Source organism: Trachurus japonicus, chromosome 15, assembly GCF_045865225.1.
Source record: "Trachurus japonicus isolate A0001 chromosome 15, Traja_1.0".
NCBI classification, from domain to species: Eukaryota; Metazoa; Chordata; class Actinopteri; order Carangiformes; family Carangidae; genus Trachurus; species Trachurus japonicus.
In genome coordinates, this window is record NC_140921.1 from 29,167,950 (window position 1) to 29,191,039 (window position 23,090).

A 23,090-nucleotide genomic window follows, 5' to 3' on the forward strand; every position below is an offset into this window, starting at 1 on the left:
ACACAGAGTCTGACTGATTTATTACAGGCTAAGATCATTGATGCTGTTGAGCAGAGACTTTTAAATGTAGACATCCAAAACGTCACATTCATGGATGTGTTTTTTTTTTTTTTTTAAAGTTGCAGTGAATCCAAGCTCTTTTTTTTGTGATCAAATTTTTTATTTTATTTTATTTCATTTCATTTTCATTCAATTTTATTTTTTTCATTTCAATCTAAGCTCTTTTGACCCTTTTTTTTTTTAATGTTCTAAACTATACTAATGTGTGGCTGCTTATTAGCTACAGACAAGGGAGTTTAAGGTAAGGGAGTTTGAGATAAGGGATTTTTTAATCCACCTTTCTCTGACAATGCAGTAAATAAGTTTGTAAAGTTAGTTTACTCCCCTATAATAAACCCCTCACCCACTGTCTGTATGAACCGGTGATAGGCCTAAATCCAGAGGCTGTTTACCGTCTGTGAGTGAAGCAGGAAGTCTTTGTATCAGCAGAGTGACTGACCCACCTCCCCTCTGATAACACTAGACTATTTTTGTACGATCCCAAGGACACAGTGAGTCTCTTTGTCTACACGTGTGTGTTTGTGTGCGTGTCTGTATGGTGATGAAGGTCACGACGTCTTCAGTGTTTGCTGTGCACTTGGTCCTCAGAGCAACACACACCTGCAGACACCACCCAGTCTGTCATTATAGTAGGGAGGTTAAGCGACTTTTGACTTCAAGTCATGATGCAAAGGTCTCCTTTGGCATGGAAGTACCTTAGGGTCATACAAATAAATCTATCCTAAGACACAAGTGAGATCACACTTTGTATCCCAAATAAACACGTTTTTAAAATGCCTTTTTTTAATTGAGAAAATACATGCTAAAAGCTAATTTCCATTTAGAATGTCCATAGAAACTACAATGTTTTCAGCTCCTGGATGTGATCTACAGCTTATTTGTAACATGATTGCAATATTTCAGGATTGTTTCTCAGTTTGAATGATGAACAGGGATCCAATGTTTTTCAATCTGTAGGGTGGACTGACATAGGAAGTCTAAAGTCCAGTCATGACATTCCATTATGGCTAATTTGAAATAAGAAATAAAGATACTGTAACATCATGAGTGATAAGATGAGCATTAACAAGCATTCACAAAAGTAAAACTCTACCAAAATAAAGAAGCTTACCAGTTTCAGCATTACTCTAAGAGAGGATCTTAGCCAGCTATACTGCGCTGGTGAAATAAGTCAGTCCTAATCATATTCTTTATGTGGGAGCTGCAAACCTAAACTTCCCTATATGTACATAAAAGTTGAACATTGCTTATTAAGGGCACTCTACGCTAAAATCTGTTAGTTTACTTTAGGAGAACAATGTAAAATGTTTTCAGTATCAGGTTATATAAGACTTCAATAATGTACAGGGTCCAATGTGACCCATCTTTACATTTGAGAACAGTAAAAACATTTTTCCTTTGACTTTAAGTTGACGTATAATATGACCCAGAATGGGTCATACATGTAAATTCAACTTTTTTAAATCAACATACACAAGCAGTAATCAGTTATAGGTAGGCCTATATTTTGACCAACATAATATTTGGCTAATTGGTCTTTCCTGACACTACTGTGATATGAATTACATCTTATTATTTAACTACTTGTAGGCTATATTTGTTGTCTGATGTTCAACAAACCAGTATCAGTATAGTTTTATTACATGAATAAAACCCAATATCCTGTCACACAAGCAGCTGCATGTTGTCTCAGAAGCTGTAGATCTCATCCAGGAGCTGAAGGCATCAGGGGATCTGCCTGAGTTTCTATGGACATTCTAAATGGAATGTGCTTTTAGCATGCATTTTCTCAATTAAAAAAAGGCATTTTAAAAACGTGTTTATTTGGGATACAAAGTGTGATCTCACTTGTGTCTTAGGATAGATTTATTTGTATGACCCTAAGGTACTTCCATGCCAAAGGGACCTTTGCATCATGACTTGAAGTCAAGTTAACCTCCCTACTATTAACAGTGTAAACATACTGGGATAAAATTCTTCAGTATTGTAGTAAATTTGTAGTTTTTTTGAATTATTGTCAGAGAAATAATCACGGTACTACGATTATCACGATTATTATGCATTCATTAATTTCACAACACTATGAATGTGTAAAATCAAGTATAGTCAAAATATAATTGACCCTTCGCGTAAGCCCCGCCCCCTTGGTTACTGTTGCTACGCCGGGCAAGCTTTCACTCCCAGCCATGCTCCTGGCAGTATTTGGTATCGATTTCAAAGGAAATATCATTAAACTGTTGTGAGATAATAGAGAGAAGAAGTCACAAAGATCATTCAGAGTTTTCAGTGACGTGACTCGCGCAGGAGGATAAAACATCTGTTCAACGACACGACTGGACAATGTACAGAGCAGCAGTAAGGGCTGGTCATTTTACCGTCTATCAACCCACCAAGACTTAGCTCATCTCACTGGTCATGAAACGTTGTCAAACTAAAAGTTTTGGGGCGATTGTGAACCACACAGCTTTCGTTGCTGTTTTTTGTTTTCTCCCACCGCTGTATCAGTCAGTGAAAGCAGTCTGGAGGATCCCTCGCCTAACAGCCCAGGTAAAAGCCCTAAAAGTCCAGGTAAAAGCCCTAACAGCCCAGGTAAAAGCCCTAACAGCCCAGGTAAAAGCCCTAAAAGTCCAGGTAAAAGCCCTAACAGCCCAGGTAAAAGCCCTAAAAGTCCAGGTAAAAGCCCTAACAGCCCAGGTAAAAGCCCTAACAGCCCAGGTAAAAGCCCTAACAGCCCAGGTAAAAGCCCTAAAAGTCCAGGTAAAAGCCCTAACAGCCCAGGTAAAAGCCCTAACAGCCCAGGTAAAAGCCCTAACAGCCCAGGTAAAAGCCCTAAAAGCCCAGGTAAAAGCCCTAACAGCCCAGGTAAAAGCCCTAACAGCCCAGGTAAAAGCCCTAAAAGCCCTAAAAGTACAGCTGTCATTTCGGAGGTGAACATATGGTTATCCCCATATTTACACTTGCTCAAGTCGAAAAAAAAGTCAGCTCGTATCTGAACATCTCTATATTGCTGCTGCCGCCGCCGCCGCCGCCATAGTAGCAGCAGCAACAACAACATCCTTCTCTACAAACAAATGTTTTTCGTCCTAGTCTCAAAATGTGTCCACAAAAGCAAACGTAATGACTCACTGCCGAAAGCTTGCCAGGCCTATAGTTACGGTTGCTAACGTAGGATTGGACAATAGCCGTTTGTGGGAGGAGTTGGCGAAGGGTCAATTACATTTCTCATTGTTTACACAAAATATTTCAAGTATCTATTAATATATGACCAATTCTTAATCCCCAGGGGAAGTGTTTGAAATATTCAGATCATAAATTGTCATCTATACCAAATGTTTGCATTTATTTTAATCGTTTTTTGTTTTGTTTTGCTTTTTTTTTAATTAAAATGACACGCTAACATTTAAATTCCTTCCAATTCACTGTTACATTAGTTAAATGGACCATTTACCTTTATTTTTGCGCACATCTGCCAATAAAGTTCCAACATCATCTTTTTGGGAAAGTAACAGTATTTAGGAATCTTTACAATTAATTAATTGTGGTGTTTAATACCACAATTAATTGTGAAAACAAGTAATCGTGAGGAGTGTAAGGTCGCTGAAGTTCCTGACATGTTTCCTGTTTGGTTGGAGGCTGGAGGAAGCAGAGGATGTTTATATGAAGTGTGTGGAGTCTGTCCTGTTTAGCCTTGAAGCAGAACAACCCGTCTGTTTGACACTCTGTTGGTCGCTCCGCCGCCATGGCAGCTACACACACCAGGTCACTGTAAAGCAGGGCAGGAACTAGTAGGACACAGAGGTCAATGAGTGTGTATGTGTGTGTGTGTGTGGGTGTGGGTAAACATGTATAATCTCTGTATCAGAGCTCTTGACCTTAGTATAGTGTTGGCTCTGTGGGCCCCTGCTATCAGTGTGTGCTGATTGGCTCATAGATGAAACTTTATAAATACAGTTGGAGTTCAACTTAAGTTTGAATTAAAGGTCCAGTGTGTAAAATGGGAGGAAAACCGTGATTTCCAGCGTTCAGGTTCTAGTTTGCAGCGCTCGCTCGCTCGCACTCACCCCTCACATCAGCAAAGTGACGGTGGCCTCAGAGGACAAAACAACGTGTTTACCACGGCGTATTTCAGGAGCATGGAGCGATGAGGTGAAGATCTAAACCATTTTACGATATGTTTTTTCATTTTTCCATTTGGAAATAATTATAAGGCTACAAAAATCAAACAAATTTTATTTTATAGCAGTTATAAACTTATACAAATATATTCATGGGTAGTACTGTATATATGCAGATTTTGCCAATAAACCTTGCCAATTATTACACACTGGACCTTTAACTTCTTTTTTGTTGTTGCTTTGGAGATCAAATGCATACAACTTAGGTCACAGAATTAAAAATACATTTTTAACTCAATTTTGACAAAATGTCATATAGAACCTTCATGGTTCCCAGCTGGTTTCTTTTCTTTTTACTCATAAATCATTGGTTTTTCCTGGCACCAGGTCCTGTCAGGAACCATGGCACTGCATAGATATTTATATCCATCCATTTTATACCTATAGCTCTCTGACTTGGTATCATTCAGTCTCTGTGAAAGTGTTGCAGTAAACCACAGGCTGGTGTTACTGACACTTTGAGGTTGTTTCACAGCAGAAAAGCAGAAAGTGTTAAACTAGCTGACCCACACATCTCCTCGGTCCTGACCAGGACCAGTGAAAGAAGAACCACAGTTGTTTCCTCCGCTGGGTCAACGTGCCGCCTCCTCTCTGGAAACTCTTGGTCAGTCGGTGGCTGTGGAATGAGGAAGTGAGAATGTGTCTGTGAAACGTTGGCACGCGTGTCTGCCTGCCTGCCACCCCTGTGTGTGTGTGTCGCTACCGGGTCCAGATCCTGCAGAGGTGTCGGGAGGTGTGGACTCGGTAATGTGAGCTCAGGAGAAAGTTTCCATTCAGACCAGTTAGACGGCCTAATGAAACTGGTTTATGATGGCTGTCATCCAGCTGTGGTGGAAAGTCAAATAGTCTGTGTCTGCAGATGTGCTCAGCCACAAAAACTGCTGATTTCATTGGATTCTGGAAACAGTCAGCAACGCAACACACACACACACAAACACACAGACACACACACACACACACACACACACACACACACACACACACACACACACACACACACACACACACACACACGTGGTCCTTATTCAGCAGTGCTGTGGTTTGGCCTCCTTCTGCCTCCATCCTGTCTGTATCATGATATCATGTTTGTGTTAGTCAGGCTGCAGTAGCTCAGCTGTGTGGACACTCTGCACTAGACCAGTGTTGACAGAGCGAGCAGCAGCAGAGAGCAGAGGTGGTGTGTGTGACCTCAGCAGTCTGCAGGAAGACGGTCTGGATCCACCCATAGTGGAGAGCAGAGATGCTGTAATCACATTTTTACCTCTGACTCTGATTGGCTGATCCATAAACTGATCCATTTTGTGCAGAGGAAAAATCTCAACTTTTTGGGAGGCAGCAAGTGCACTGCGTGACATGTGATAAGAATCCACTAATCAGCTCCACAGACCTGTTTCTTCTACAGCGACAAGCTACCCAGCTCTCAGTTTTTGTTGGTGTGTCAAATCCAGCTGTTTCTCCCCTACTGTTTCCCACAGAAACTAATGTGTATCATAGAAGAGAATAGGTAGATAAGGCGTGCTCACTCTATTGTCCTTTTTTCCTTTTTCTATTTATGACATTCTATTTATTATATTCATCAGCATATAGCCTATTGTCTTGTTACTGTGCATAAGAGCTTCTATCTTCTGATATAGTTGGGATATTTGTGATGGTTCACTTTTTTCCTAGCTATATGTACATTTTTACAATGCATTATCAAATATATCACTGTTTAAATGATTTCCATGAATGGGTTTTATACCGGGATGACTGATTTGGACCAGCTGGTTCTGTTTAAAAGGGAGACACACCCACATACCAGTGCTGAGGAGGAAACACGTCCTTATCTGTACTGCTGCACCTTATATTAAGAGAAAGTGCAATCACTTACTAAGCCTCCTTTCATATTGAATAGAGTCACTGGGCAACAGGACAACAGGCTGGTGTAGACTCAACTGACTGACACCACACTGACCCCTAGATCTGACCCCCCCCCCCCGGCTAACATGCCAACAGACATTAAGACGGATGATGTCGTCACTGAACATGCGTCATGTCAGGGAACCTGTTATCTGAGGGCTGAGTTTCACTTCCTCATGTGTGACATTATCAGCCCACACACACACACACTCACACACACACACACACACACACACACCCCCAGCAGGTCAAAGTTCACATTCAGAGGAACTGGACCACTCTGGCGCTGGCTCCAACACATGTCATTACTTTCCGTTTTGTGCAGGGGTGTGACTATTTCCTGGAGCTGCTGTATCTTCTTCCTCTGAGCTCAGATGTCCATTACAACACATCACAAAGCCACCAGCAACACACACACTGTGGTTTATTTCTGACACACACTCTCACAGACACCGTCCTGCTGCCACAGATATACTCACTACTAGGGATGTCATGATTAAAGATTTTCTTGGTACGATTATTGTCAGAGAAATAATCACGGTATTACAATTATCACCATTATTATGCATTAATAAATTTCACAACACTATTAATGTGTACAATCAAATATAGTTAAAATATACATTACTAATTATAAAATATTTTGAATATCTATTAATATATAACCAATTATTAATCCGCCAGGGAAAGTGTTTGACATATTCAAGTCATTAATTGTCATCCATACCAAATGTTTAAGTTAATTTAAATCTTTTTTTTAAAATTACAAATGACACGCTAACATTTAAATTCCTACCAATTCAATGCTACATTAGGTAAATGGTTCAGAATTTGTGCATTTACCTTTACTTTGGCGCTACATCTGCCGACACGGTTCATACATAATCTTTTTTGGAAAGTGACGGTATTTAGGAATCTTTATGATCAATTAACTGTGGCGTTTAATACCGAAAACAAGTAATTGTGACATCCCTACTCACTACTCATTACACAGCTGAATATAGTCCTAAACAAACTGTTTCCTCCTGTTTGATAAACCTACACTGATCCAGCTAAAATGCACAAGTGACAGAATAGTTTTACACTCTGAAATATAAGATCATATCTGTCCTCCTGTCCTCAGACCAGGTCCTGGAGAAGGCGATGCACAAGTGTGTTCTGAAGCCTCTGAAGCCGGTGGTGAGCGCCGCGCTGAAGGAGTTCCAGGTGCGCAGCGGGGCCTGGCAGGAGCTGAAGGAGAACCTGTCGCTGGCCAAGGCGCGGCAGCCGCAGGAGATGGGCGTGGCCGACACCCCGCCCCCCGACCAGGTGGCCGTAGAGAAGATCAGACACAAGTTCCACACCATGTGTAAACTCTACTCCCCCGAGAAGAAGGTCAGCACGCTGCTCAGGGTCTGCAAACTCATCTACACCATCATGGAGGACAACTCAGGTAGTCAGCCACACACACACACACACACACACACACACATTCTGCATTAATTAATTTCACAACATGATGAATGTGTCAAATCAAATATAGTCAAAATATAATTACATTACTCATTGTTTACACAAGTATCTATTAATATATGACCAATTCTTAATCCCCAGGGGAAATGTTTGAAATATTCAGGTCATAAATTGTCAAATGTTTGTGTTTATTTTAATCGTTCTTGTTTTGTTTTGCTTTTTTTTTTAAATTAAAAATGACACACTAACATTAAATTCCTACCAATTCAATGTTACGTTAGATAAATGGACCAGTATCTGTACATTTACCTTTCTTTTTGCACAAATCTGCCGATTCGGTTCCAACATCAAATTTTTGTGAAAGTGACGGTATTAAGGAATCTTTACGATGAATGAATTGTGGCGTTTAATACCACAATTAACTGTGAAAATAAGTAATGGTGACATCACTACAACAGAGTAACAGTAACATTCCTGTATGAGCTGATCCTGAACCTGTCTCCTGTGTCTCCTGTGTCTCCTGTGTCTGCTGTGTCTCCTGTGTCTCCTGTGTCTCCTGTGTCTGCTGTGTCTCCTGTGTCTCCTGTGTCTGCTGTGTCTCCTGTGTCTCCTGTGTCTGCTGTGTCTCCTGTGTCTCCTGTGTCTCCTGTGTCTCCTGTGTCTCCTGTGTCTGCTGTGTCTGCTGTGTCTCCTGTGTCTCCTGTGTCTCCTGTGTCTGCTGTGTCTCCTGTGTCTCCTGTGTCTGCTGTGTCTCCTGTGTCTCCTGTGTCTGCTGTGTCTCCTGTGTCTCCTGTGTCTCCTGTGTCTCCTGTGTCTCCTGTGTCTCCTGTGTCTGCTGTGTCTCCTGTGTCTCCTGTGTCTCCTGTGTCTGCTGTGTCTCCTGTGTCTCCTGTGTCTCCTGTGTCTGCTGTGTCTCCTGTGTCTCCTGTGTCTGTGCTGTCAGGTCGTCTGTACGGCGCTGACGACTTCCTGCCCATGCTCACCTACGTGTTGGCTCAGTGTGACATGCCACAACTGGACAATGAGATCCTCTACATGATGGAGCTGCTGGATCCCTCTCAGCTGCACGGAGAAGGTATCAGTTCAGTCCAACCCTGCGCCTCTACTGACCCCACCCCTCTGACTCTGACCCCACCCCTCTGACTCTGACCCCACCCCTCTGACTCTGACCCCACCCCTCTAACTCTGACCCCACCCCTCTAACTCTGACCCCACCCCTCTAACTCTGACCCCACCCCTCTAACTTCCTCCCTCTGTCTCCGTGTCCAGGTGGGTACTACCTGACCAGCGCCTACGGAGCCATGTCCCTGATCCGGAACTTCCAGGAGGAGCAGGCGGCCCGGGTCCTGAGCTCTGAGACCCGGGACACGCTCCACCAGTGGCACCGCCGGCGCACCACCCTGCGCTCGGCACCGTCCATCGACGACTTCCAGGTAAAAGACACGCCCACGCTCGTTTGTTCTGCAAAGAAATCATACAGGAAGTACACACTGGTGTAGAGAAGCCACATTCAGTCACTTTATGGGTCCAGGCGGACTGGACGAGGTTCATCATCCTCTGATAACACAAGCGTGAGGAGAATGTCCAGTCCAGTAAATCTGCCCTCCAAATGGCCTCAGTCAGATTCATATATCTACTGTAGAATAGAATAGAATAGAACTTTATTAATTAGGGGTGCACCAATACCACTTTTTTCCAAAACAAGTAGTGTACGAGTACTTGCATTTGAGTACTCACCAATACCGGGTACTTACGTTATTAAACATAAAGTTACTTTGAATTTTTTCTTAGTAAGGAAAACGAATTTGATTGGTCGTTATCGAGCGCCCAGTGTTTGGGGCGAGACCGAGCTCGGTGTGTGTGTGTGTGTGTGTGTCTCAGACGTTTGATTGAAGGATGACTGATCCAGTATCAGTGGCTGGTGAATCGTGAGCAGCGTGACACATAATTTGTGTGCCTGCATTATCCAATGCGAAAAAAAAATACCCCACTTTCATCCCACATTTAAAAATAGAATTTTGCACAAAGTTTGGGCTCCATCGTCTGTTACGGTGCTCGGCTCGCCTCGGCTCTACCTAATCAAAACCCCCCTCCCAAAGGTTAGCCCAGCACCTAACATAAACCCCTACCAGTCCCTGCGTGATGCATCGACTTGTAAGTGAAGTTAATTCCCTGGGTGAGTGTAGTTGTTTCCTATCTGGAGGGGGGGTCGTGTGCTGTGGGAAACTCCCCCAGCTTAGCTGCACCTGCCCTGTCCGTAGATCCGCTCCGGCCGTCTCCTTTGACTTCGGTTTCTCGGACAGCCCCCCCTTTGTTACGTTGTTTCAGTTCATTGAGTGTGGATCAAAAAGAAAACAAGTGGTGGTGTGGTGGGTGTCGCTTCAGTCTTCTCGGTGTCGTTGAGTCGCCTTTTCCCTGTGGCGTCTCCCTCGTGGGCTCTGCCTTCTTCCTCCTTCCGGCCCAAAATCCACGACTTCCTCCTCGGGAGCAGCTGCAACCAATTTAGAGAATCCCCCGACACCACGCCCCCCTCTCACGTGTATGTCAGTGAGTCCCTAGCAACCACTCTACCGTACATCCCACCAGACTGACTCATGACATCGTCTGATAGATGAGTTATTACACTGGCAGACTGCCAGAATGACTGGCAGGAAGAGGAAGCGCTCCCTGTGGAGTGACATGGTGTCCCAGAAAGGTGATGGACGACTGTCCAAACTGGCACTTGGCTGGGTTGACAATAAGTCCATGTTCGCTGAGCCTTTCAAACAGCTGGCGCAGGTGTGTCAGGTGTTCCTCCATAGACGTGCTGGCTACGAGAATGTCATCCAAGTAAACAAACAAGAATGACACGTCTCGCAGCACAGAGTCCATAAGACGCTGAAATGTTTGTGCTGCCCCTTTAAGTCCGAAAGGCATTCGCAGGAACTCAAAAAGGCCAAAGGGTGTTATGACAGCTGTGTTGGGCACATCCTGCGGATGGGCTGGCACCTGGTGGTCTCCGCGCACCAGATCCACCTTGGAAAAGACAGTGGCCCCCGCCAAGTGAGTGGAGAAATCCTGTATGTGTGGGTCAGGGTAGCGGACAGGGGTTGTGGCGTTGTTAAGGCGACGAAATCGCAGCGGGGCACCAACTGCCATCAGCTTTATGCCCAATCCCATTTCACCCCTTGGCCCTACCACTTACCCCTACCCCTCCGTTTTGCGCGTTCACGTGTAGGGGTAGGGGTGTTAGGACAGAGGGGTGGGGGGAAGTGGTAGGGCTACAGACCCCTCCAAACGGAGATTTTTCAGAGGCACACTCCAAACGGAGGAGTATGAAAAGTTTCCCAGAATGCATCTTGTGGCAGCCGGCAGCAGTGGCTATAAAACGTAGCGCTGTTATTACGTCACTTTATTAAGTTTTAATATTTTTTCATGCGAGAAAGTAACTGTTTATCCAAATGACGGCTGGTTAGAAGTTAGAAGTGAAGCTCCTTACTACCTGCCTTTATTTATTTATTTTTTCTTCTTTTGTTTGTCTTTACTTTTAACTACATGTCCATCTGCTGGGGCTGGGTGCCAGAGGGATGGGGGTGGGGGGGTGGGGGGGTGGTATCTGTTCTGGAGTATACTGAATTCAGATCTGTAATCAGAACACTATTGTTTTTCTAATATGTAAAACTCAACAGACTGTTCAAAAAAAAAGAGAAGATAATTAGGAGAATAAAATAACTTAGGCTATGGTGTCTGTTCTGTCCCCCCCCCCTCAGAACTACCTGCGTGTGGCGCTGCAGGAGCTGGACAGCGGCTGCACGGCCAAAACGCTGCAGGTGCGTCCGTACGCCACCGTGGAGGAGGTGTGCCAGCTGTGCGCCCACAAGTTCAAGGTGGCGGACCCTCAGAACTACGGCCTGTTCCTGCTGATGGAGGGCAGCAGCCAGCAGCTGGCCCCCGACACCCACCCCCAGAAGATCAAGGCCGAGCTCCACAGCCGCCAGCAGGTGGCGCCCTTCCACTTCGTCTACCGCCGGGTGGCCGGCGGTGGCAGCGGCGGCGGCACCCTGACGCCGGCCGCCGCGCCCAACCTCAACAACCTGACCGTGACCTCTGAACCCCAGGACAACCTGAACCACCTCAGCAGGGGGCCGGCGGCCTCCCTGCCCCAGCCCCCCCCGGGTCTAGGCCTGTGCCCGGCGCTGAGCCTCAGCCTGGCGGGCGGGGGACTGGAGGTCTGAATGGGGTCTTTGTGTCCCTGCTCTGACAGAGACCAGCGTGTTGAACACGGTCTCTGTCAGGACGGATGAAAGGAAGCCAGGAGGGAAAGAAACAGGAGGAAGGGGGGGTTGTTGTTTCTTTTTGTACTTCCTTTGACATCAGAGCAGCTGGAACATGTTGAACATGCTGCAGGGCGTTGAAGACCACGTGGACTCTCAGTCCTGGTGCCTGGGGAAGTCCCAGACTCACGTACCTGTGAGGTCACCTGAGGGAAATCAGACATACCATAAATCTCTTTTAATGTACAACAGATGTATTTAGGTGAAACTATGACTATGATTTACTGCTGACAGTTGCTGGTAAACTGTCCCCTTTCCTTCTTCATGTACTCAAACTGTTAATCCTTCAGATTGTGTGTTTAGTGTGTTGTGGCGTCACCTAGTGGTGTTCGCTGCACACGGCAACCTGATGTTTGTTCAACAAGAGGAACAGATAAACAACCTGCAGAGATCAGAAAAGATATGTGCATAAAAAGATTTGAACTTCCTGTAGAGTTCCTAATGTTCCCAACTCATACTTAAAGGTTGAATATGTAGAATATTTATTAAAAGCTATATTTAAAAAAAAATAATACATCCACGGGGCCTTTAGAGGGGTACAGAATGAAAGTATTGCTTTTCCATAAAAAAAATTGTTTTAGTCTGAATTAATATTTTTAAATTTTTTGACGGGCTCGACAATGACTTTCTGTCACGTTGTGTTTACATTCGTACCTGTAGCCGACATGTGGCTCAGTTCTCCGCTGTTTTCCTGCCTCCTCCCGGTCAGATGCGTTTGTTTCCAACCAAGACTTTTTAATAATCAATCGGTGGATCAATGGATTATCATATACATGTTAGGATGGGTGTATTTGTGTAGTCTTATCTGTCATAAACATGTTTACTGTCGTGGACTCCCGGTGCCACCAAGCTCCTTTTTTTCAACTTGAGGAGAGCAGTGACAGCGGAGGCTCTGAGGCTCTGAGGCTCTGAGCAGCAGCGGTGTGAAGGCAGAGAGCCTCCACTCTCCCTGTAACAAGCTACAAGTCATTTATTCTGCTGTTAATGACGGTCAAAATGAAACATAAGGTCAATATCCTGTATAGTCCTCCTCCTGTCTGTCCTCTGATCAGAGCGGCTTCCTTAGCAACGGCCCGTTTTACCTAGCAACGGTCTGGCAATCGACTGCTGGAATTCTTTTTCTGTTGTTGTTCTGGTAATTCTACATTATTCAACCTTTAACTTTATCTATATGGACCACCTTTAAATTGTGATCTGGTTATTTGAGACCTGTGTTCTGGTACTGGAGCAGTCAGAAAACAGCAAACTGTGGCCCAGCTCAGGTGCCACATCTTTCAGAGGGTGTTGTCTTCAACGGCACGGCCCCTTCAGAGCCAGGGAACTTGAAGTTTTAAGCCCATTGGTTTTAACATTTGGCTGAAAAGCAAACAGTGTAATCCTCAGGCTCTCCCGCCCACTGGTGTTTCCTCTCAGTGCTGATGTGATCCACCTGTTGGATCCTTGGTCACACAGGTGAGAGATGAATTTGTAACCACGCAGCCTCGTCGTGCTGCTGTGACTGTGTGAAGGTCGCGGCCCCTGAACTAGGACACAGATACAGATTCTCCTTCCTCTGTCAACATGTTGTGTTGACTGGTCCTAGACCAGAACATCCCCCACAGACTAAACACAAACACAGAAGACGGAAGAGAAGAAAGTAACAGAGAGGAGGCGACTCATAGGAGCTGCTGTTCTCAACCAGCTTGACTTACAGTAGAAAAGAATTTGACAGCACTTCCACAGGGATGTTTTTTTTTATTAACTCTATTTATAAAGAATTGAAATATTGAAATAGAATAATATGAAAGTATACAAGTAGAAACCATTAAAACAATTATTTAGGGGTCAGAATGAATTTTATTGATGATGAAATAGATAATCTGCTCATTCTTCGTGATGTATCTGGGCTTCAGTCAATCAGACAAGGATTTCCATCAGTCCTGGCTTTTCTGCTGTTTTCTACATTTATGTGAGTCTACAATGGTGCATTGCTTTCAATGTTGTTGCAGCAAGACATCCAATGACAGAACTGTGCAGTTTAGGAGATAAGAGAGGAAGCAGTGAAGCTCCTTTCATTGTAGTTTACAGAACTGATCCAACTCTGATCATGACTGCTGCTCAGATACTACACTACACTTCACTCAGTTAGAAAAAAAAAACACTTTTTAACCAGTCTGTATCTTCCCCTGACCCATGACTCCGACTGAGGTCACTTATCAGATCTCACTCAGCCCAATCTGCCGACCCTCAGGGCTTCACACTACTCTGAGGGAAAAGATCCAGATCTCTAAATGACATAAACATGAAATAAAACCACCTGACTATGAAATAGTTTCAAATATTATATATATTGTTTGTTCTTTTTAACAATAATCTTAAGGATTAACATTTGAAGATTTTTTGTAAATATTGTCTGTGCATGTGGTTTGTGTTTCAGGGTAATGCTAGAAACAGGCTGATCTGCCAGTGTTTAAATATGTAACATTCATTGTGTATTTACTGATTATCCTGGTGATATGAAAGATAATGTATCATAGCTGATAGATATTGTTAAAGGGCATCTTCTTCATATTCAGACTGAACAGGACTCTGTACTGCTGACAGGTGCTGGAAGCTTTTATTCTGGTGAGGAATACAGAGGCTGTGTGGACGTCTTAGCTGGTCTGAGGTCACTCCCAGTGGAAACGTGGTGTGTTACAGTGCACGCCGATCAAGCTGGAGTGTTGCTGCAGTACGGTCTGTTAGAGTAGAGTTTGGTACTGACAGAAAAATACTTGAAACTTTTAAATGTCTGAGTAAAGATGGAGGTAAGATCTGACGTGTGTGAAGGAAACCTGAGAGCTGTCGAAGGACAAATATTAACATCATCTGTGTGTGTAGTCTGGATGTAGTTCAGAATGTTTATCAGTGCAGGGATTCTTCACACGTGATGTTCTTCATGGTGTCAAATGTCATTTTCATCCAGGACACGTCTTCCTGCTCTATATTTGTCATGAAAAATATCATAAATATTATTTTGTACTTAATAAACCTTGGAAATAAAATGAGGTGTATGACTTGTGTTCTGTCAGACAGTGTTGTACTAGCTGTTCACCACTAGGTGATGCTCTCATCTCACATTATAACAGTGCAGGTTTCACCTCCTGACCAGACTTCATAGTTAAAGCAACACTATGTAGTTTCTCAACCTTAAAATAATGTTTCTAAATTCACTCAAGTAGTAGAAAAATGCTTAGTAGGATGAATGGTGCCGCCGCTGCAGCCTGATCGGGGTCGCCGGCTGCAACTGCACTCTGGAACTTTCCTGTGCGGGTAGGAACACTGGAAACTAACATAGTGTTGCTTTAAATGACCAGTGCAAAGGTATTGATCAGATATAACACCAATGACATACAACAGTGAGTTGTGTTACCTTAAACAAGGACAACTTTATTAATGCTCAGGTAGCAAAATGATCTCTAAAATGACATTTTTAAACATAAACACAAAGTAAACGCTTGGCTGAAAACGTTCTTGTATATGAAGAAGTAAAGTTTGATAGATAGGTAAACACATCGTCTGCAAACGCTCACTCTCTGTCCTCTACGTCCTACACTATAGCAACAGCATGCAGTCCTCTAGGAAATCCAGTTCAAGCTAAATCCAGTGCCACCTTAAAAAAAACCCATTGGATTCTCATTCCAAAATACATAGAGATTTGACCATAAATAATTTATTATACTGAAATTACAGTATCTCCATGCGAGTAAACAAAGACAGACAGAGGTCTGGAATACGTCAAAACAAAGGGAGTACGAGGGAGACCTAGGATCTATGAAAAATATATTCAACAGATTAAGACAAAAAATATATAAATACATTTACACCTATTTGTATACATATGTACAGCAGCAATATATCACCCATGTGAATATCACAAATAATTTAGAAATCTCCTTATAAGACGCGTCCTTTGAAAATGTGAGCGTCTGTGGTTTGGTTAGTTTCAGAGACATGATTCCCACAGGAGGGTTCAGGTTCATGCAGTGAATAGCAGCGCAGAATGTATTGAACCAAATCATCTGTAACATCAACAGTTTAATGTAAAGTGCATGGTACACATGATACACATGACATATATATATATATGTGTGTGTGTATGTGTATGTATATATATATATGTATATATGAGTGATAATACTTCAGGATGACAGTCAGTGTGGTGAGCGATAGATACTGATAGATACTGGGTGAGATAATAATGACGAGTACCATCTCCTCCTGACAGCTTCACAGAAATAAACTGATATGTTACTGAACTCTCAGGAGGATCTTTGTAAACTGTGCAGCGCGCTACAAACTACAAGTAGAACAGAGATGGTGCTCAGTCAGCTGCAGGTTGAAACTCAAGGTTAAAGGACTTCATTTCCCATTCATTAGCAGACACTAGCAGCAAGATATTAGCTTTTTTTTTTTTAAAGAATGTGTGGAAGCCCGTTTCTGCGAGAAAAACAACAGAATGAATTGAATTCCTAACGCGCCAAAAATAAATACAGCGCATTGTTATTGTGTGACACTAAATCAAAAATGTTGAATTAAGAATATATATATCTATATTTGTATATATAGATATATTAGATAAATGTTATACGTAAATAGAAAACATGAAGAATTTTACTCAGTTAGACTGGTTGATTAAAATTAAAATAACATCATTGTTGTAACTGTTTCCCATGAAACATGAACTCAAATCAGCCTCAAAAACGCAGTTTTAAAAACAGCATGTGCCACATCACTTTGTGCTTTCTTATTACTTTTCTCAGTTTGAGTGGGAAGGAATCTGTGAGTCCCTGCAGGTTTCGTGATGATGGAACAAGAGTGAAACCGGACCAGTCTCACTTTTCCTTTATAGACAATTGGACTATGTAAAGTGCTTTGCTCAACTGTTTGAAGCTTGTTTTTCCTCGCTGCTTTCGGCTGATTGAGTTGTTTTCTTAAATTTCTGTTTGTGCCGATAATTAAAAGAAATATTTTCTAACAGAAATGGACCTCCACAAAAATCTGTGTATAAACTCAACAGGTTCATTTTTCAAAACTTCAAATGAATACAGGTAATTTGACCAACAAGTCATAACATTATTACTGTAAGTCTCTTTTCTCTATAATTAGTACCATGTCAGACAATTCTTCTAGGTGCTCTAAGAGAGTATAAGGATGTAATGGGACCTGTACATGAAATAGTCCATTGTGTGCTACTGTATGCTACTGCTGTGTAAAGAAGGACATCGTCCCCATTGTCAGTCCGACAGTGATTTCAACAGTTGGTCTTATCTTGATTATTCTGTGAAACGTGGCTTTGATGATATTTAATTCATGTTAATAACAGTCCTGTTCGGATTGATTGTGTCGTCACTGATAAAGACTGATGAGCTGTGCTACACACCGACAGACATCTTTTTAAACTCTATTATAAACGTGTCTTATTTACACATGTGTTTATTGCCTTACAGAAGATTCACACACACGTTTTAAACCCTGTTCCCGGTCACATCGTATAGAGGCTCTGCTCTGTCTCTGAGATCAATAAATATCTATCGTACATAAACACCATAAATGACTTCTACATTCAAAAGACAACTGATAGTTTATATTACTGATCAATAAATTAAAAATGTTCCTGAAACAGCTCAGGTCGGTTTATTTTAGGTTTTTTTCCCCTCTGTGAGTCAGACAGGAGACGCTGACGTGTTGATGGACGACAGCTCCGACAGGAGGACGTCTCTGAGGAAGACTCCTCTGTGTCTGTGTCTGTGTCTGTGTCTGTGTCTCTGTCCCGCAGCAGAATAAAAATCTCACAAACCACGTTGTACATGCTCTAAAAACTAGTAGGAATATTTATGTAGCACAAACCTACCATAGCTGACAAATCTAAACAGCGGTCATTACAAAATACAAACAACTCCCGGATACAAAATAAAACCCAGCTTTAAAGTATCCAAGCTGGGGTAATAAAGTCCTGATGCTTTATATTGCATCTTTACTCTACTCCTACAATACTACCACTGAAGGAGGAAGAGGAGGAGGAGGAGGAAGAGGACGTACAGCTGGGAGGGAACACCTTGGCTCAGCTGTTCTGAGTCTATTTGGTCAGTGTTTTAGAGAAGAGAAGAAGCAGTCCCTACGTGGCAGTACAGGCTATAATACCCCCCACCCACCCACATCCACACACACACACAGTCCCCAGCCCCCTGACCTCTGACCCCCCCACCGCTGCCCTCACATGATGATCTCATATGAACCTGCTTCATTTTACAAGGATGCCTTCCTCATAATCAGCATGCATCAGGAACAGTTGTTTCAGCTCTTCAGTGCAACTTTGAATCTGTTTAAACACACATACACACACACGCACACACACACACACACACACACACACACACACACACACACATACTAAACTGAACGACGCAGCTAAACCAAGTCAAACACTGAAATCAACAGGAGCAGACGGCTTCGGGTTAAAATTGTGCTTCTTTGTACACGAGTGGTGGCGTGAACCTGTCTGAGGTCCGGACTTCTGGTTCACAAGAAGAGATGTGCGTATGACTTGAATAAATAATTCATTAATAGAACATCTGGGAACATCTGGAGTATTTACAAAGGTGCAGTATTTACAGGGGGAAAAAAGACAGACTCTCCATAAAGCTAATTCATCTCCAATAAAAAACACGTTCGCTACAGCTGTGGTGCTGCTGAAGGTCAATATAAAAAGGTGAGTGGATAATGCCCTGGTTCTGTGTGTGTGTGTGTGTGTGTGTGTGTGTGTGTGTGTGTGTGTGTGTGAGGGATAAGAGGACAGAAACTAAGATAAGTGTGTCTGAAAGCCTCATCCTCATCATCTGCACCACAGCACTAAACTACACCCTACGTCCTTATTATCGCTTATTATTCTTATCCGTACAGACACACCTGTCCTCTCTGGTTAGCAGCTAGTAAACGTGACCACATCCACACCTAAACACAGAGAGAAGACCAAGCAGTGGGTTTGGTTGTGTTGTTGTTGTTGTTGTAGTGAGGGAGGGGGTGCGACAAGTCCCGCTGACCTCCACCCCGTCCTCTGCTCTTGAGAAACAGAGAAAAACAGAGCGGAGTGAGAGCTCGTCTCGCAGGAAAACACCGAATCAGATCTGTGGTCTGTGTGTGTGTGTGTGTGTGTGTGTGTGTGTTTGTGGGTGTATGTGTGTGTGTGCGTGTGCAGTCAAGTCAGTCAGCCATCCCGGCAGGTGGGCAGGTTGACAAAGGTGAAGATGTTGTACTCGATGAGGCAGGAGAAGCACAGGAAGACGGAGTAGAGGAGGAGACACACGGCGCCCAGACGCTTGTCCAGAGTCCACTTGTTGAGGTGGACTCCCAGGACCTGCACAGACCAGACCAGACCAGACCAGCAGAGAGAGAGAGGGAGTCAGCAGCCGTCACACACTCAGACTGATGCAGGCTGAGGTCGGGAGCAGCTGGTGTATACTCACAGTCAGAAACACAGACGCCAGCAGGAGCCCCACGGAGATGATCAGACCTTTACTGTTGAGTTTGATCTGCAGGACCAACACATCACACTACAGGTGAATAGGGGAAACATTTTAACTAACAGATATCACCATGAAACTTCCCAAGTTTATCACTCACATTAAGACAGATATTTTTTGTATTACAAGTTGTGTCCAATTTTATGTTTAAATATGTAAATGAGGCAATATCTAATGAAAGGGTTAGGATTTGCATACATTTCTAGAACCGAAATCTGAACAATGGATAAAGCCCCTTTTAAAATTCTTGTTTTATTTTGTTGACATATGAGAGTCAGAAGTCTTTACAGAAGGGATTTTGGATATCTCTTTTTATCACTCTGTAAATGAGAAAATACTGTCACCAGTCCTAAAAAAAAATCTAATTTCGCCATGTTTTTACGAATAAAGTGTTGTATAAATCAGGCTTTGAATGATATATCAACAATCCCCTCTATAAAAACCTTCAGAATATAGACAGGAATAAAACTGGAAGGTTTGGTGTCTCTACTGCTGAAGTGGAGATTTCAGGTTCAGAGTCTGAGGAAAAACTCATTTTGAGAAAACGGCCTTTAAAGACTTGTACTGTAAAATTCCAGATTGTTAATGTAAATTGTACTTTTACGATTTGTTGCAGATATGGAGTGAACAAAAGCAAAAAGGGTCTCCCGCACACTGTCAAGTCACTTGCAAAAGACTTTAATAAAACAAACAACGTTTCGGTCCACGGGACCTTTTTCAAGCAGAGATGTTTTTAAAAAGACATTTCAGGCAAATATATGGCCTACTATAACTAAGATAGCCAATCACAGGCTGGATCAGTGGGGGGTCCCAGAAGGTCCTACAGCTGTAGTCAACTAGTAGTGATTTGTGCAGCTCCACCCAGGGGGTGTGCCAACAGACTCAGTGAGTGGCTGGATAGGCAGCAAGCCTGTGAAGTTAATTGCACCTCAGGCAGACATATATGTGAGTGAGCGCTCACATGTGTGTCTCTCTGTAACGGCAGGGACACCCACAAATATATATCAATACAATAGTAGGCAAAGAGCAATTTACAAACAGAAAAAACAAACACTACAATGTATATACTATACTGTACCAAGAGAAATATATATATATACCCTTTTTGCTTTTGTTCACTCCTTACCTATGCTCCAACGCACCTGTTTTTCAAGATTTTTTTAGGTGTGCATCAGCCTTCACACCTTGATTGCAGATATGGAGGAAATGACAATTTATGGAGCCTAGGTCATTGTTCAGGAGAGAGAGAGCTCTACAATGATACCTGACATGACATGGGTCAGACAACACAGCACAGTATGTCACAGTAGCTGTTAACTTTTGGTGAATTTAGGAGAAATCTACCAACAAGAGACAAAATGAAGTAAAATAACCACCTTAATGTGGTTTTTATACCATTTTTTTTTTCAACTTTTCTGAAAGTATACATAAGGAAGAAAAATAGCCCAAAATCCCAAAATTGATCAGTGCATGAAAAAACAGTGTTTTTGCCTGTGGTGTCTCACATTCACGTCCAGACACCAATGCGTTTTGACTTGAACCTTATCAAGACAAGATATATTTCTGAAAATCTATATCTGAAAATACATAGATGGCATCTTGACAGCATGGAAATGTTGGTCACTTGTTTTTAACAATAAGTGTTTTGCTCCATAAGTGAAAAACTGATGTTTAAAAATGCCACTCTTGCATTCATTGCAATTGTTGACATGAGAACAGAATTCAAAATGTTAATGATAAAATTCTGTTATTTACCAAACTTCATCAACCATGATTCCAAAATTTTGGAATTCGTGAAGATTGAATGATATAGTATGAATTAGTTGTTATATACGTTTACAGTCAAACAGTTTTTCAAATATCAAAAACACGGGTGGTATTTCTTTGCAGGACAGTCTAAAGATACAGTGCAGCAAATTTGGTGTCAATTGGTTTGGTGATTTTTCATGCATGGGAAGAAGAAGAAGAAGAAGAAGAAGAAGACCAAGACTACGACCAAGACCAAGACCAAGACCAAGACCAAGACCAGGAAGACTGGTGAAAACCATTGGTACTGGACCTGACTCCAGCCAGGTCAGTCTCTGTGTGTGTTCTGTGGCTCCCACCGTGGAGCTTCACAAACCATGACACTTTCAACACAGCTGTGTCACAATTGGTTGATTACTCAAAGCGTTTTAAACCACAGCTCAGTGGGGACATCTGCTGGTCAGAGTGAGGAACAGTGCTGCCATGCAAGGCATTAGAGCAGTATCTTTCAACCGCCTGGAATTCAAATGGGGTCGACTGAAATGTCTAGTCATTGATTTAAGAAAAAAAAAATTCCTATAAAAAATAATTATTTTTCTTTTTTAAATTATGATTAGAAACGCTACAGACAATATTAACTATATTCGATACTTTCACTTTCTTGAATATAAATCGAGTTCAAATAAAATGTAGCATATAAAAATATCTGAGCTTGCACTTCTTGATTGAGGGCTGGGATCACGGTCACCAGAAATTTGTGCAGTGCCCAGTTTGTTGGTTCCTGATGACACACATGACAAGAAACATCTGCAAATGTTGAATTTAATGTGCATGTATGTGTTGATCCTTTCTTCATCAGTCCTGCTTGTTTAATCTTAGGTTTTTCTGTTGTTCCTTTGGCTCAGAAACACTGCCTCTCTATAAAGGTGATGAAGATACCTGCCCACATGCTTCCTGTGAATCTAATTAATGCACTGTAATGATAAAACCCTGAACATCTGGCAGCATCCAGAGCTGTGCATCCACTATAGACCTGACGTATACTACAGATGTCGTACAAAACCAGTCCATTCATTTCTGCACAGAATACAATTATTAGCTTCTTCTAGGGCCTGACGGGACCCAGGGCGAGGAGGAGGTCATATTCCAGAGAAACAGGAATGGGTTGAAAGTGTCTGATCTGCAGTCAAACATGTAGTAATGATGTAACTATAGTTCCTGTATTCTGCTTCAAATCAGCTCTTTCAGAGTAAATGGGGCACTTCTGCTTCCTGCTGTTTCTCTGATCCATCAGCTGCTTCACTACCACTCATTTTAATTGATAGGTATCTAGCAAATTGAAACTGATTTCTGAGTTGTGTGACAATGTTATGTTGTTCTACAGATATTTTGTTATGTGTCAAGTCACCTGTCAATGAATCATATTCTTCCTGGTTGTATGTTTTTAACATGCAAAACACTTTGTGTTACAGTTTGTATGAAAAGTGCTAAATAAAGTTTAAAATTCTCAGCTATGAGACATCAATATAAGACACCATGAGGTCAGGAACTTAAAGGGATAGTTCAACATTTTGGCAAATTAGCCCAATGCCATAATCCGTACAGTTTTAGGAGTAGGTTCGTTACCTTTAATTGTCGGTGCAAGCTGTTTTTAGAACAGCGGAGCAGAGCTGTGTGCTGAGAGGTGAATTCATGCAAAACCACTGATGCCTGTTCCCGTCGGGGGCAGTTTTTATTTGCCTCAAAAACAACTCCGTCTAGAAATGTTCTGTTATTATCTCATAGTGTGGTGAATGTGCAGGTCACAACTTGTCCACCAGAGCGTTGTGGAGTTGTTGGATTGTGTATTTGATGAGCAGCTCGTGGCTCTGCTCCACCGTTCTAAAAATAGCTTGCACCAACAA

General features: G+C 42.6%; 2 protein-coding genes across 3 annotated transcripts in view; one reads left to right on the forward strand and one right to left on the reverse strand.

Moving 5' to 3' along the window:
- LOC146973899 (ras and Rab interactor 2-like) overlaps nt 1–14,940 on the forward strand; it is a 76,885-nt gene extending 61,945 nt beyond the window's left edge. For both annotated transcript variants that reach the window (XM_085800914.1, XM_085800913.1), the window contains exons 10-13: nt 7,258–7,566; nt 8,530–8,661; nt 8,856–9,019; nt 11,336–14,940. In XM_085800914.1, coding sequence (XP_085657040.1) covers nt 7,258–7,566; nt 8,530–8,661; nt 8,856–9,019; nt 11,336–11,800 — 1,070 coding nt within the window. In that variant the 3' untranslated portion in view covers nt 11,801–14,940. The remainder of the gene's footprint in view (nt 1–7,257; nt 7,567–8,529; nt 8,662–8,855; nt 9,020–11,335) is intronic.
- Nucleotides 14,941–18,327: 3,387 nt separating this feature from the next.
- LOC146973900 (sodium/potassium/calcium exchanger 3-like) overlaps nt 18,328–23,090 on the reverse strand; it is a 118,255-nt gene continuing 113,492 nt past the window's right edge. Inside the window, exons 16-17 of the mRNA XM_085800916.1 lie at nt 19,384–19,449; nt 18,328–19,274 (exon numbers count right to left, since the gene is read on the reverse strand). Of these exons, the coding sequence (XP_085657042.1) occupies nt 19,125–19,274; nt 19,384–19,449 (216 nt within the window). The 3' untranslated portion in view covers nt 18,328–19,124. The remainder of the gene's footprint in view (nt 19,275–19,383; nt 19,450–23,090) is intronic.